The sequence below is a fragment of the Serinus canaria genome, chromosome 1 (assembly GCF_022539315.1).
Source record: "Serinus canaria isolate serCan28SL12 chromosome 1, serCan2020, whole genome shotgun sequence".
NCBI lineage: Eukaryota > Metazoa > Chordata > Aves > Passeriformes > Fringillidae > Serinus > Serinus canaria.
The window spans coordinates 90,083,635-90,097,650 of NC_066313.1; the positions used below are offsets into that span (position 1 = coordinate 90,083,635).

The 14,016-nt window shown below is 43.4% G+C and overlaps 1 protein-coding gene across 8 annotated transcripts in view; it reads left to right on the forward strand.

The window, feature by feature from the left end:
* The first annotated feature begins 2,635 nt into the window (after positions 1–2,635).
* CARS2 (cysteinyl-tRNA synthetase 2, mitochondrial) overlaps positions 2,636–14,016 on the forward strand; it is a 41,073-nt gene continuing 29,692 nt past the window's right edge. For all 8 annotated transcript variants that reach the window (XR_007778928.1, XR_007778926.1, XR_007778930.1 and 5 more), the window contains exons 1-6: positions 2,636–2,859; positions 3,428–3,478; positions 7,726–7,843; positions 10,440–10,511; positions 11,078–11,183; positions 11,902–11,985. Coding sequence is in view for 4 of the 8 variants with exons in the window: in XM_050980675.1 (XP_050836632.1) it covers positions 2,639–2,859; positions 3,428–3,478; positions 7,726–7,843; positions 10,440–10,511; positions 11,078–11,183; positions 11,902–11,985 (652 nt within the window). In the remaining 4 variants the exon portion in view is untranslated. The remainder of the gene's footprint in view (positions 2,860–3,427; positions 3,479–7,725; positions 7,844–10,439; positions 10,512–11,077; positions 11,184–11,901; positions 11,986–14,016) is intronic.

A 14,016-nucleotide genomic window follows, 5' to 3' on the forward strand; every position in this document is an offset into this window, starting at 1 on the left:
TTTTGTACTTCAGTGTTTGAAGAACACTTCCCACCTTTCCACTGGATGCATTCTTTTGGATTAAATCTCAAGCAGGAATGATGTTAGCTGTTTATTTCAGGCATTTAATAACTGTGGCTTTTCCCATCATCAGAAAATAACATTTTACAGCAGGACATAGAGGTTTTGGGACTAAATGCTAAAAGCCAGTCTGGCTAGCACAGACACTAAGCCTTCTGAAACCAATGGGAAAGAAAAAGCTCTTGCATTCTTCTGATCTGTTGGCAGTTTCATCCATGATAGCTAAACCTGGAATTAAGCCTAAAAAACATCCATTGTTACTTAGTATTGATTTGAACTCTGTCAAAGTGCTTGGAACCATACAGAACAAAGAAGACAACAGAGTTAATGACAACTCTTAGCTAGATGTGTGTTGAACAGCAAGACACCAAAACCAGCTCATTATGGAAGCTGAAATAATTGGCTTGTGAAGCTTTCTGAGAAACGTACAAAGCAAACATTTACAAAGGTTATTGGATGGTATCCTGAATTTCATCCTAGGTAGCCTTAAATTACAAGCCCATAAAATAGGTTTCTTATTTGATCAAAAAGTTTAGATTGTTAAATGACAAATTCCATGGAAAGTACCTATTAAAAGAAAAAGGAAACATTTGCCACTGGTAGGGCTTTATATCTGATATGCTCTAAAATTAAGTAAGGTGTAGACAGACATTGAGTATTACGTAAAAGCAATAATTTTAAATGATCTTATTACCTATGAGAAAAATCTTTTAAAGTCATCCCTGGCAGACAGAAGAGGAAACAATACAAACACTTAAGTGAGACTGCTCACCACAGGCAGACCAGCAGCCTCCAGTCCAGAAAAGCTGTGATGTTCAGTATTGCCTTCCTCCCAAAGACCAGCAAGGTGCCTCAGCAGGTAACTCAGTGGTCTGAGAGACCTGAAAAGGCTCTGCCCTGAACAGCCTGTTTAGAGGGTTGTGTGGAATACAGTCAGGAACAGGACAGACAACATGCTGGCACTGGCAGTTCACTCAATCTCCTTGTACAAGAGCAAAGGTGCTCATAATTGGAGCTCACAGGCCTTGAATTCAACACATGCCAAGAGGGTTCTTCCTAAAGATGGCTCTAGACCTGCAGTAGTCCTTGGCAAAGCCTGGGATTGATGTGGGCTCACAGAGAATGGGGAAATTAATGGTACAGCAATCTATGAGGATGGGTACAAAAATCTGGGGGGGGGGGGGCGCTGGCAAAAAGGATGCCATCTGGTTGGAAGCTGGAAAAACATCTGGGAAAATATTCACAGAAATTCATAGAAAGGCTTGGGTTGGAAGGGACCTTAAGGATAATCCAGTTTCAACCCCTCTGTCAAAGCAGAGACACCTTTCACTTAGATCAGGTTGCTCAGAGCCCCATCCAACCTGGCCTTGAACACTACCAGGGATTGGGCTTCCACACCTTCTCTGAGCAAACTGTTCCAAAACCTCTCTACCCTATAAGTAAAGAATTTCTTCCTAACATCTATCTAAATCTCTCTTCTCTGAGTTCATAAAGGTTCCCCCCTTGTCCTATCACTATCTGTACAAGTAAGGAGTCACTCTCCCCTTTTTTTGTAAGTCCTCTTTAGGTACTGGAAGGTGCTGTAAGGTCTCCCTGGAGTCTTCTCCAGATTGAACAGCCACAACTCTCTCAGTTTGTCTTCATAGGATACCTGTTCCATCCCCCTGATCATCTTTGTGGTTATAAGCTTGTGGAATTCTCACTTGTTTCCTTGATACTTGCTCATAGTCACTTTTGGAAACAAGGTACTCATTCAAAAATACTTTTGGTACCCTTATGTCTGCTCCATTACACTGTTATTCATTCTAGTTGAGTAGCCGTGGTTCAAGGTACTGCAGCCAGTTAAGCTCCGTTTCCTCGATATGCTCTGAAAGAAGGAAAAAAAACAAACAACCTAGTGAGGAAGCAGACCTTGACAGTCAGCTGGGCTAAAGGCCAGGGTACCTCACCAAGTACCCGGCAGCACTTGCTGTCATTTTTGAAAATGTCTAGGTCGGGTAACACTTTATACAAGTATGTGTGAGTCAGCGAGGTGCATTAAGTGTTTTCTGAGACTCTGATTTATTAAGTCCAGTTTGGGAACGTCACACCATGTTTTATTTTCAGGAGCTAAAAGGCTGCCAGCGTTCTCTGACCTGAAATGCAATGCAAAAATAGATTCACTCCCTAAAGTGACCGAATTGACTTCAGCCTGTGGAGACCATTATGTTGAATTAGTCACACACTTCCTACAAACATCTCCCTTAAAAACCTCGCTAAGAAGAAGCCGCGCTGGGGTTATACGAAGTACAAGGCTAGGTACGCGCCGTGCCAGCGGGACCCTGCCGGCCCTAGCCCCCACACCGCAGGCTCACCATAGTACCGCTCCACAGAACGCTCCGGGAGCGGAACGGAGCGGCCGCGGCGCTGCCCCCGCGGCCCGGCGGGAGGCGGTGGCACCCGGCCCCGGCCGCAGGCCCCGCCCCTTCCTGCGCCCCGGCGGCGGCCGTCCCGCTCCGCTGCGGGTCCCGCGCAGGCGGCGCGGCGGTCGCGGCGGGTTGTGCCCGCTCCCCGCCCGCGGCCGGGCAACCTGCGGGGCATGCTGCGCGGGGCGGCGGCGGCGGCCGCCAGGCGGTGCGGGCTCGGTCCCGGTCCCGGTGCCGGCCGGGCACAGGCGGGGGCGCGGCGGTGCTCGGGCGCTGCGCGGCGGCGGCGACAGTGGGTGCCTCCGGCGGGGCGCGACAGCGGGATCGTGGCTTACAACAGCCGGAGCCAGAGCAAGGAGCCGCTCGTGCTGGCCACGGAAGGAGTGGCGACCTGGTAGCGCCTTACGGCGCGGCGGGCGGGCGCGGGGGTGACGGGGATGACAGGAGCGGTTTGTGTCCGGAAACAGCTCTCGTGTCCCGTTCTGGGCTCCAGTACACGAAAGATATGGAGTTACTGGATAAAGAGAAGGGTAACAATGGTGATTAAGGGACCGGAGCGTCTCTCTTGCGAGGAGAGACTGCAGGAGCTGGGCCTGTTTAGTCAAGAGAAGACTGAGAGGGGATCTCATCAATACAGATAAATATCTCGAAGATGGGTGTGGGTGGTGCCAGGCTCTTTTTGGCATTGCCTAGTGTCAGGACGAGGAGTCGTGGCCATCAGCTAAAATACAAGAAGTTTCACCTCAACATGGGAAAGAACTTCTTTATGTTGAGGGTGGCAGAGCATTTGGACAGGCTGTCCAGGTGGCTGTTGGAGACTCCTTCTCTAGAGACATTTAAAGCCTACCTGGACGCATTCCTGTGTCACCTGCTGTCGGTTACCCTGCCTTGACAGGGATTTGGACTGGGTGCTCTTCCAGCCCTAACAATTCTGTGATTCTGTTTGCCTCTTCTCTCTGCAGGTACAGCTGCGGGCCAACCGTGTATGACCATGCACACCTCGGGCACGCCTGGTGAGTCGCGGATGGCAGCGTGCGGGAATGCAGGCAGACACGCAGCGCTGGACATCCCCGCACCAGTGGTGCCGGGAGTACAGTGCTGGACATCCCCAGGCTGCAGTGTGTGTCCGGGTGACAGAGCTGTAGCTGGTGACACGAGGCCCAGCCCTTTGCCTCCTGTGCTGTGCAAAGGGCAAAAGTTTGTTTGTTATGTATTTTTTCCTCTTGGGCTGGGGTAGTCCATAAAGGGGCTGTTGTTTCTGCTGCCTGGCTAAGGCAGAGACAGTGCGGGTCTGTGTCTTGGGAAGAAGCATTAGGAATGTGTGCAGTTTGTTTGGGAAGGGTGAGTTGTTTCAAATTGTATCAGCATAGTGTGACCTCTTATGTGGAGTTGTGATCCTGGAGCAGAGCCTCTCAGCTGTGTGAAAAGATAGTTTCACCTCGGGTTAGGTCGGGCACTGTGTTGACACCAAGGAAAAGCCATGCAGGGCTGGCTAATGGAAAGGTGCTTTCAAGGTTCATAGATGAACACACTGCATCTTAAATCTCAGAAAGTCCAGGTAGCTTAAAGGCCTTTCTGCAGAGTAACACTGCAGTGGCTTACTATGTTTAAAAATAAAAAAACCAGTCCAGAACAGCACAGGTTTTTCTCTCTAGTTCATTAGGATTGTTAGAACAATAAGCTAGCTTCATTATAAGTAACTTTGAAAAATACTTTTAATACACCAAAAGAGGTTGCTGGCACTTGTTTCAAAACAACACACCTGATGAGTAGACATGCAGGGTGTCTGCTGTTCCTGTGAAACTAAGGAGAGTTGCAGCAGCAGCTCAAGCTGTTCTTAAGGTTCTTAAAGAGCAAGTTGTGTTGGGCTCTTTGAAAGAGCAGGAGTTTATCAGATAATTGCCATCTGTATGAAGATCAGATATTGTGCATTTCAGTAACTGAATAATTCTCCTTCAATGTAAGGAATTTCAGAGCTTCTCATCCTGTCTCACCTTCATTCAGAAACTTGTGTTGAATCTTGCTTATGTTGCACTGAGCCATCACAGTAACTGCACATCTGCTGCTTTGTTCTGTAAAAAGGAAGACTTAAAATAACAGTTATGTGAAAGTACTGTTGTCAGTGCTAATGTTAATGCTACTGTACTGTTGTGTAAATGTTGTGGTGTCTTTTTTCCTCCTTGCTTTTTTCAAGTCTCAGCAGAAAACTGACCTAGCTTTTTACTGGTGACCTAAAAATCAAGAATACAATATCTTGGACTTGTTGTTCATACGTAGTATTTTCAGGGGAGCTTTCTTTATTTGAAAGTCATACTAATTTGTGTATTTAAATCTACAGCTCTTTGTGATATGGGTTCCATTACAGTTTACCTTGAAATAGTTATGATTTAAAATCATTACTTGAAAGTAACTGTGTAAAAAAGATGTTTATAAGTTTTTTGTCTTTATCCCTCTGTTGAGGTGCTCTAGTGTGGTAGGGCCTGTTATCCCTGACATGGTGTAATAGGGAAGGGAATTGCAGAGGTGCTTCTGTCCTAAGGGGTATAGTTGATCTAGACCAGAATGTTTTATAGAGGTGGAGAATTCCACCCTTTGGTCTTGCAGCTCTCTGTGGCTTTTAAATGTATGTTTTTTTCAGTGGTCTCTTGTCCTCAGACTTTCTTGATTAAAAGAGGGAGTAGAAAGGCCTTGCTTACACTTGCTGGTTTTTTACCCATCTTTTCTTACCCATGTCTAACTAGCAATTTCAGGCTTTCCCACTGTGGAGGTTTGCCGTACATCTACGTCACCGGGGTCTGACCTCTTTATGTGCTACTTTAAGAAAGGATGGTTAGTGCTGAATATTGCCTTTGGTGTATCATGCAGATACACCAGGTACAATGCTCTCTTTTAGCACTTCTTTGAGCACCTTCACTTGTTGTTCCTGTTGCCTGGCAAGGTGTCCGCACTGAAGACCTTTTGCTCTCTTTTCTCATTAGTTAAACCCTCCAGCGTGGGAGGAGTTGGCTGTTCGTTTCCAGTATCTCTGCCTTACACATGTCAGTGTTGACATTCTGTTGCTCAGCTGATTTGTTCAGGATGGTGGAGCACTCTTAGTTCTATTTATTTATTTATTTTTAAAAATAGTATCTTTTTTTCCCCAGTAGCTAGGTCCAACCATAGAACAGCTGAAATGTATGCTGCTTTTGGGGGCCAGGAGAGAGGCACTGGGAAATAGCATAAAGTCAAATGGAGTGGTGGCTGTTGCTACTCTGCTGCTCTTGTTAAATACCATCATTTTGTTTTACTCCTGCCACATGTTCTCTTCTCACTAGAATTTCCTTTTTTCCTCTCTGTTTTACATTTGACTTGTGTCAAACACAACAAATGGAGCAGGTAATAAAGCAGAAATGGATCATGGAAATGAGTTTGAGATCCTTGAGGAGAATTTGGCAATAATGGCATTATTTTTCTCCTGTCTTCTTTCCATTCCACAAGGAGTTCTTTTTTCTCTAAATAATTTAACATTCTCTAGTATGTTGTGTTTCCAGTCCTAAAAACAGATGCTCTCTCTGTCTCCATATGACATCCGACACCCATTCTATATAGAGAAAAAAGTAAGACAGGCAAATAATAATATTTTTTTCCCCCAGTTCTGGGTCTGACCTTGATTGTACTGGTTTGACCTGCAGCCTGGTTGGCATATAGGTTCCTGTCTGAATGCTTTGAAGTAAGAGTAAAACCAGCCACGAGAGATTTCTCTTGCACGTGCTCTGCCACCCCCTGATCTTGACTATCTGTTTTGGCTGGTTTTTTTTAATCAGTCCTGAAGTGGTAAAGACCCTGTGGTATCAGGAATTCTGCTCTTGTTCTTGCACAGTTTCTTCCATTAATTCCGTTGGAAGATGAGAGGAGAGGGAACAGTGTGAAATTTGTGCCTGCTCTGGGAACAGTGACTGCAGGGCTGTTAAATCTAATACCAGGCTTTTGATGCTGACGTTATTCCTCTGAACAGGATCCAAAGGCCAATTTAATATTCTTATGGAATCGTGTCACCACATTAGATGAACCTTACTCCCAGTGAGCTGTTATTCATTAAAAACCATCTCCCTGGCAGCAAGGCTTTCAAAAAGTCTTTTTTCAGCATGGGCACGGCACAAACAACAACTGAAAGTATTTTTCTTCCTCAAGATATTCTGCATCCATAAATCAGTACCTTAGTGCTAACTGGCACCTGCAGGGAAGGGTGCAAATCCATTTCTGTAGTTGCTTACATTTCTTTGTTTTGATGGCCGTGAGAGTTGCAGTTTGTGTGATGCTGTGAGTGAAATGGGAACCTGTAGGTCTGGGAGCCTCCTTGCTGGCTTTGGAGAAAACAGAGTGCAGAAAGACTGAGAATTCTCATCATCTTGCAGGGCACACACAGAGATTGTAGTTACCTTCTAGTATCCCACCTAGTAATTTGGTTTAACTCAGTCAAAGTGTGTTTTGAGAATTACAAATGGAGAGTCTGTGAGCAGAAGGATCTGTGGCAGCCATATACAGCTTGTATATCCACCAGTCTATCAGCATTAAGTTCTCTGCTTTGTGGCAAAAGCCCTGAATAATTTTCAGAATAACTTTTATTCTCAAGTGTAAATGAAACAGAATAAGCTATAGAGCATCTACTCTTTGCTATCAGAAAATATCTGTGGTGGTGTGAAGCAGCTAGTAGCCCAAAGGGAAGGCTCGTACCTTCCAGTTGCCCGGGGGAAACCGAACAACTTAACACAACACAACAGCGGTGTGTGAATGAAATACTTTATTGGTGGCTAGTACCTGTTGTTACTCAGCCCTAAGAGAAGTTAATTTGGATCCTGCTTTATTTCTCCCTGTTCTGCTGCATGACTTTTGAAAACCTGTGAGGATATACTAAGCCGATGGGATGCATTTCAAGAACATCTGATCTCTGTGTCTTACTTTGTCCTGCTGGCTTTGAAAGAGTCTCCTGGCTCCTGTAGCTTGTAATACCCTTTGAATAAAGAGATGCAACAAAAGAAAACACTCAGAAAATCTGATGTAATGTGTCACTAATGCCAGAAGAGGGTAGGCCAGTTCAAGAGAAATTTGCTTGACTTTTGTGCAGGTAGCAACTGGTTTTGGAAAAACACCTTATGCACTGAAAATCTTTTCATTGCAAGTGTTGGGATTAATTAGATTGTCCCTGTGGCTGTTGGTTATTTTTATTTAAGTTTATTCATATTACTGCATGTTCAAAAGCTCGTGTTTCTTTCTCTTCCAGCTCCTATGTTAGGTTTGATATAATTCGAAGGATAATGACAAGGTTTTTTGGAATTGAAGTTATCATGGTGATGGGGATCACAGACATAGATGACAAGATAATAAAAAGAGCCAATGAGGTAGGTGTTTGCTGCAGTCTTTGACTAACCTTTTGGTATTTTCTAAGCTGCTTATGTAGGAAAATTAACCTGGGTTTGGGGTTCTTTTGTTATGTTTGTTTTAATTAATAGGTAATTAATGTTGAGATTTCTGGTCCCCTAGTGTGGCTGTAATGGGTCTGTGAGTGAGGAGGGCTGAGTGTCGAGAGCTGTGTGGGGGTCAGTGGGTACAGAGCTATGTGATGGGGGGAGGCAGAGAGGGAGCTACCTTACAGCACCCACAGCTGGGTTTCTCCTGCCCTCTCCCCCTGCCTGAGAGGCTGGAAGGGAGCAAAAGCCCTGCGTGAATCCTCAGCACACTGAAATGATCCCAAAATGTAGCAGCCAGAAGGGTTCTGAGTGAGTTGTGGAGAGGTGTTGTGTGCCGTGATCACGAAAGGCAGTACATACAGCACTGCCACGTGGGGAGGAGGGCAGTTCCTGGAAGGTGCCGAGCACCATCTAGCTGTAGTGTCAGCACCTTGGAAAGCTTCACCAGGCCTGGCTGAATTGGTCACCCACAGGAAAGTTAACAATGTGTGTACAGGTAAGTCTTGATAAGACTGGAGCTGTAAGTGGTTCTCAGAATTTTAATATGACCTTTTTTACCAGATTAGCTTGGTGAATGATTATTTCAATTTTTTTTATGGTTTTAAAAAACACTTTTTGAACCGTGAAGCACTAAGAAAGTATTCTGTGTTTTTATTTTGCATTTTGAGTCCTTTTTTTCCATTTGATTTTAGAATCTATAGCTCATGTCTTTGGGATCATAAGTGAATGTGTGGGATTGAATTGCAGTTGCAAGCTTTAAGATAGTTTCTTGAAGCCAGAGAATTTGACAGCTGTTCCTTTTACTTATCTTTAAGTAAACAGTTGCTTTCTCAGTTAAATATAGGCCCCTGTATTCAAATGAATACTAGCACACCACTCATGTAGAAATATGTTTGTTCCCTTAGTCCTTTTACTTGCAGTTTTCTAAGGCAGTAAACAATTCTAAAACAAAGAACCCCCTCTCCAGAATTCAGGCATATTAAATATGTGTTTGCATTTTAAAATTTTTCCTGATTGTCAGAACATCTTAGAGATTTTGTGTTTGAGGAGGGGGAAATGACATGTTCTTGAAAGATGTGTTGCTTTACTACATTCTTTGGTTCTATGAAGTCTTCTCTTCTTGGCTTTTGTTTTGGTGACCTTTTGAAGTGTTTGCTCAACCATTTGTTTTGAATGGCCAAGGCCCTTACCTCAGTAGCCTGCTTTTGTTGTTGGAACCTCTGCTCCTGAGGCATTACAGTGGTAGAATTAACATGTCTGAGCTTGTTCCTCATCCCCTGGTGGGGTTCATCTGGGGGAAGCCTCAAAGTTGGGTACTAGTTCATGATGAACATGCTGCATGCCATCAGTGGTCCTTTGAGAGAGAGATGAGTCTCTTTGTGCGTTGAACATCCATCGGGAGGGGAGGAAATTCCCCATCCTTTTTCTGTAGGCACCTTTGTTTCTTTCTTGATCAAAGGAGCAGCTGAGCTGTCTAGAGAGATGAATCCAGTCACTGGTCTGCAGGCAGAAGCATGTCTTTTTTTTTGATGCATTGTCCTCATTTCATTGCTGCATGAACATTGTCTTCACCAGAACCCCTGCTTTGTCCAGGAGTTTGTACAAGCAGTGGTACCCACCTGCTCTCTCAAAATCAGAACCCATAGAGATACTCCAGTAATGAATTGGAAGTGATGAAATGGGATTTGTGTTGTTAATGATTCAGTTACCTGAAAGATGGAGAGACTGACAGTGTGTTGTCTTCTCCCCAGTAGTTTGTTCTCAGAGAAGGTGTAAAAGCATGCGTTTGAAACACTTTGATACCATGCTCTTGCTTACTAGGGCAGGTTTTGCTGTCATGCATCTTTCAATCCCTGGCCTCTTCTGAGTATTTGAGAACAAGTACCTTATCATGTGCAAGTACCTTTCCTTTTGGGTTGCATTTTCTCATCCCCTCTGCAACAGGAACCTGTTCATGTCCCATGAATGAGAAATGTAGAGAAGGTGCTTGAGAAATGCTGGACTTGGCAAAGTGTGGAACTGTTTTTCAGTATTGAGATCTATGAGTATCCATGATCTGCTGAAATGGCTAATTTTTCTTAATCACTGGAAATGAATATCTTGTCTCATCCTGCAAGTCTCTGATCTGTCTTTCTGACACGTAGGTGGTATTGGTGTTTCCTGTCAGTAAGTTGAATGGTTTTTATGTCCTGTATATGGTAGTATATTTTATCACTAGAAATGAAAGATCCTCTCAAGAGAAAAATAATAAGAGAGGAAAGGAGTTTATTATTTTAGTCTTTGGTTGCTTTCTCTTAAAAGAGATATATTAATATTTTGTAAATTAAGAAGCATAAATTAAATAGTACTTCTAAGTTATTTATAATTTATATGTCCTCCCTGTCGATGTTAGATTAATAAGCCTGACTCTTTACCTTGGGGGCTCTCTAAGTCTTCCAATTAGGTATTAGCTGTCTGAGAAAAGATTGCCATATTTTATATCATTACTCTGACTTATGATTTGCTAATCTGCTTCTCTTTTTTTCAGATGAATATATCGCCAGTAGCTCTTGCTCGTATTTATGAAGAAGATTTTAAACAAGATATGGCTGCTTTAAAGGTACAAACGCTCAAGATTCTAAATTAAGAGTATTTCTAAGCAATTATTTTGGTAAAGAATCTGGTTTTGAGAGTTTGATCTGAAAAAATAAATTTGTTGCTAGGAAACTGAGTGCTGATTTACTTTTTCATTCTTCTGGAATGATATTGCACACCTTTTGAGTAAGGAGCTGTGGGGAGAAGCAATCCTGAGCTTTGGAATGAACAAATGAAACTTTGGAACAGTTTTTTTTCCATATTCAGTAGATCCTTGATTCACTGAAATGCAGAAACAGCCTGATTGAAAGCACAGGAAACATGAAATCTACTTTCATTGATTTCAAGTGACTTTGCTTCTTTCCTCCCTGTCAGAAGCAGAGAGTGAGCCACTGGGAAAATCAGGGTTTTCCTTGCCACCTTCAAATTTTTTTTCTGTGTGTGTATTATCCTAAATACTGCTTATGAATTTTTTATGATACTTGCAACTTTTTTAAAGATACAGTTGAGGAGAATGTTCTTTTTTGTTTGTTTCCTAGAGTGAAGGAACTCATTGGCAGTGTGTTAATGCGATGTTACTCTTTCTTTAAGGTTCTTCCTCCTACGGCATATATGAGGGTGACTGACAATATTCCTCAAATAATTTCCTTTATAAAAACAATAATTTCCAGTGGACAAGCTTATGCAACCTCGCAAGGTAAGACTTTGAGCAAGGTTACTCCTTGTTCAGCACATGTATAGGAAGTCACTGCTGTTAGTAATCCTGTTTTGGAATCAAATGAGATACCTTGTGCCAGGCTTTCCTTCTGTTGCTTAACAGGGTGTAAGCGAATTGTTTGTGATGACATGAGTGGGCAGAACAACTATTACTCAATTTCTAAGCTAAATGTAGCTCATTATTTATTATGATTGTTTACTGTAATAAACTGCTGTCTAAACTCCTTGGGGAAAGCCTGGCCTGGTTTCTGTAAGAAAGCTGGGGGAACCTCTGAAGAGGAGCTGTGTATCTCCTATGTGCTGTAAAAGATGTGTCTGCAAAACAAAATGTGTGGATTTCTTTTTTTAGGAAAGCTGCTGGTTGTAGAAGAATTCAAGTGCATTGTAACTGGACTAGGTGTAGCTTGGGCTGCAGTAGGGGAGGGGATTGCTGATTGTGCATGGGCAAGGAGGAACCTGGGAGATCCCCAGAATTCTAAGTTATGCTATGGGCAGAATGAGCATGTGCACAGAAGTTCCTAAAAAACTGGATAGCATGGAAACATATGCTACTACTTCTGCAATATTTCTGAATTTCTAAATGAGAATTTCAAATGGGAGTGGAAGGTTTTTTTTTTTTTGTTTTCAGGGAAGTGTTATCAAGTTCTCATCAATGTGCTCCATCTTTGCTATGCAACTAAACATTTCTTTTGTATTAGGCAATGTTTATTTTGATGTTAAGTCCTGGGGAAAAAGATATGGAGTGTTAACTGCTATTAACCCTGATACCCAAGATGAAGAGGGTAAGTTCGTGGCATGAGCTTGTTTGTGTTAATGCATTGTTTGAATGCATTTTGCATCTATGTGCAAACTTTCATTTGACAGTCTGAAATAGTTTTCTAACCCATTTAGTATAGCTAAGTTTCTGTTTAATTAGGATTACAGTGCTTTTGTAGTTATTTTTTGAGGCACTCACTGTTGTCAGTGCAGGAGGAAACTTGGTTTTTCTTCTTCCTTTTGTCCTTCCCTCTATACCTTTGTTCTGGTACCTTAGAGCAATTAGGATTCTTAAGCAATTTTAATTAAACACTTGGCAGTGGTACCTAGAAACTTCACAGTGAGGTGGTGTTCTTGCTGTTGCAGTAGCCAGTGGTGAGGTACTCAAGGGAAAACACAAGGAAACCTCACCTATCATGCTCTCGTTGGGGCACTTGCACTGCTCTGAAGTTAACTGGATGAATTGCTTCCTTCTTTACTTGTCACTGGGCTAAGCAGCCTCTGTGTGAGGGTGAGCAATCTCTTCATAGGCTGTGCTAGAGCAGGCCTGTACCCTGGGCTGTGGAGATTTTGCTCCAGTTCCTGCTTTGCAGGGTTGCTGAACCTCTGTTCCGCAGAGTAGTAAGGGTCTGATCGGGTTTCTGTGTCAGAGAATTTGATTCAGGTCTCCTGCATCCTTTTGCAAACTAAAGTTCAGTATTTCATCATTTTAAAAAAAATCTGTTTGTAATTACTGAAAATGCCTTCGAGGCTGCTGGTCAGGTGCAGCCAGAACTTCTCACAGCTCTGCTCTGGAGTTGTTTCAGCGTTACAGCCTACAGAGGGAATGCATCTTGTCAACAGTTATTTAGAGGTAATTACTGAGTGCAGAGAGCCAGCAGCCTCCTGGGCTGCACAGGGAGGAGCATTGCCAGCAGCTCAGTGGAGGTGGTCCTTCTCTGCTGAGCACTGGTGAGACATGCCTGAAGTGCAGGTCTGGTGCTGGGCTCCCCAGAACAGCAGTGGAGAAAGGCCAGCAAAGGGCCACAATCATGATGGAGGTACTGGAGCGTCTTTCTTATGAGGAAAAGCAGACAGAGCTGGACCACTCAGCCTGGAGAATTGAAGGCTCAGGGGAATCCTACCCATGTGTACTCATACTGATGGAGAGAGCAGATGGAGCCAGGCTTTTCTCGGTGGTGCTTGGTGATAGGACAAGAGGCACTGATCACAACTTGAAACTTGGGAAATCTAATTTAAAGCCAAGAAAAATCCTTTTTACCCTGAGGATGGTTAACACAAACCATGTTGCTCAGAGAGGCTGTAGAGTCTCCATCCTCAGTCAAAGCCTGACTGGACACTATCCTGGGCAGCCTGCTGCAGCTGCTCCTGCTCTGAGCAGGGGATTTGATTAGACTGTACCCAGATGTGCCTTCTAGCCTCAGCTGTGACTGATTATGCGTTTTACCCCGCTTCCCCTCTAGTCACAACTAAGTGCATTCTTATTTCTAAAGATTTTGACACCTGTTTTGCTTACAACTGAGAAGTTGAAGAATGCTCTTTTGTAGCAGTATACTCAAAAAGGGGCCAAAGAAGGTTGTAGTCAGCAGATACTGGTCACTCAGAGTTTGGCAATCTAGTGAAAGAGCCCAGGTGAAGATTCAGTGGATAAAACTAGGGTTATATTTCTGTATTTTTAGCTCTTAGGAATTTTGAGTTGTATGATTCTAAAAGTGAGGTCACGTATTTGTCACAAAGAAAGTCCAGAGTCCTGTTCTGTGGCTCCTGCCAGGGGTTGCTGGTATTTGACTGGAGGTTAGGAGTCAGCAGAGATGAACAGTCCTGCAGTATTGTAACAAAAAGGACTGCATCCTTGGCAGTGTAGTGAAGGAAAGAGCAAATATAGCTGTGAGGAAACCTTTGTAGAGAACCCATTGGTGAAAACTGTAGTGAAAAATTGCTACTGTCCAAGAATAGTTTTGATTTTTGCCTCTGTGCACTTTGTTTTATAAAATTTAAAACACAAAGTAATTGTGTCCCAGAGAAAAAATTGGGTTTTGTTTGTTTGTGTGGTTTGG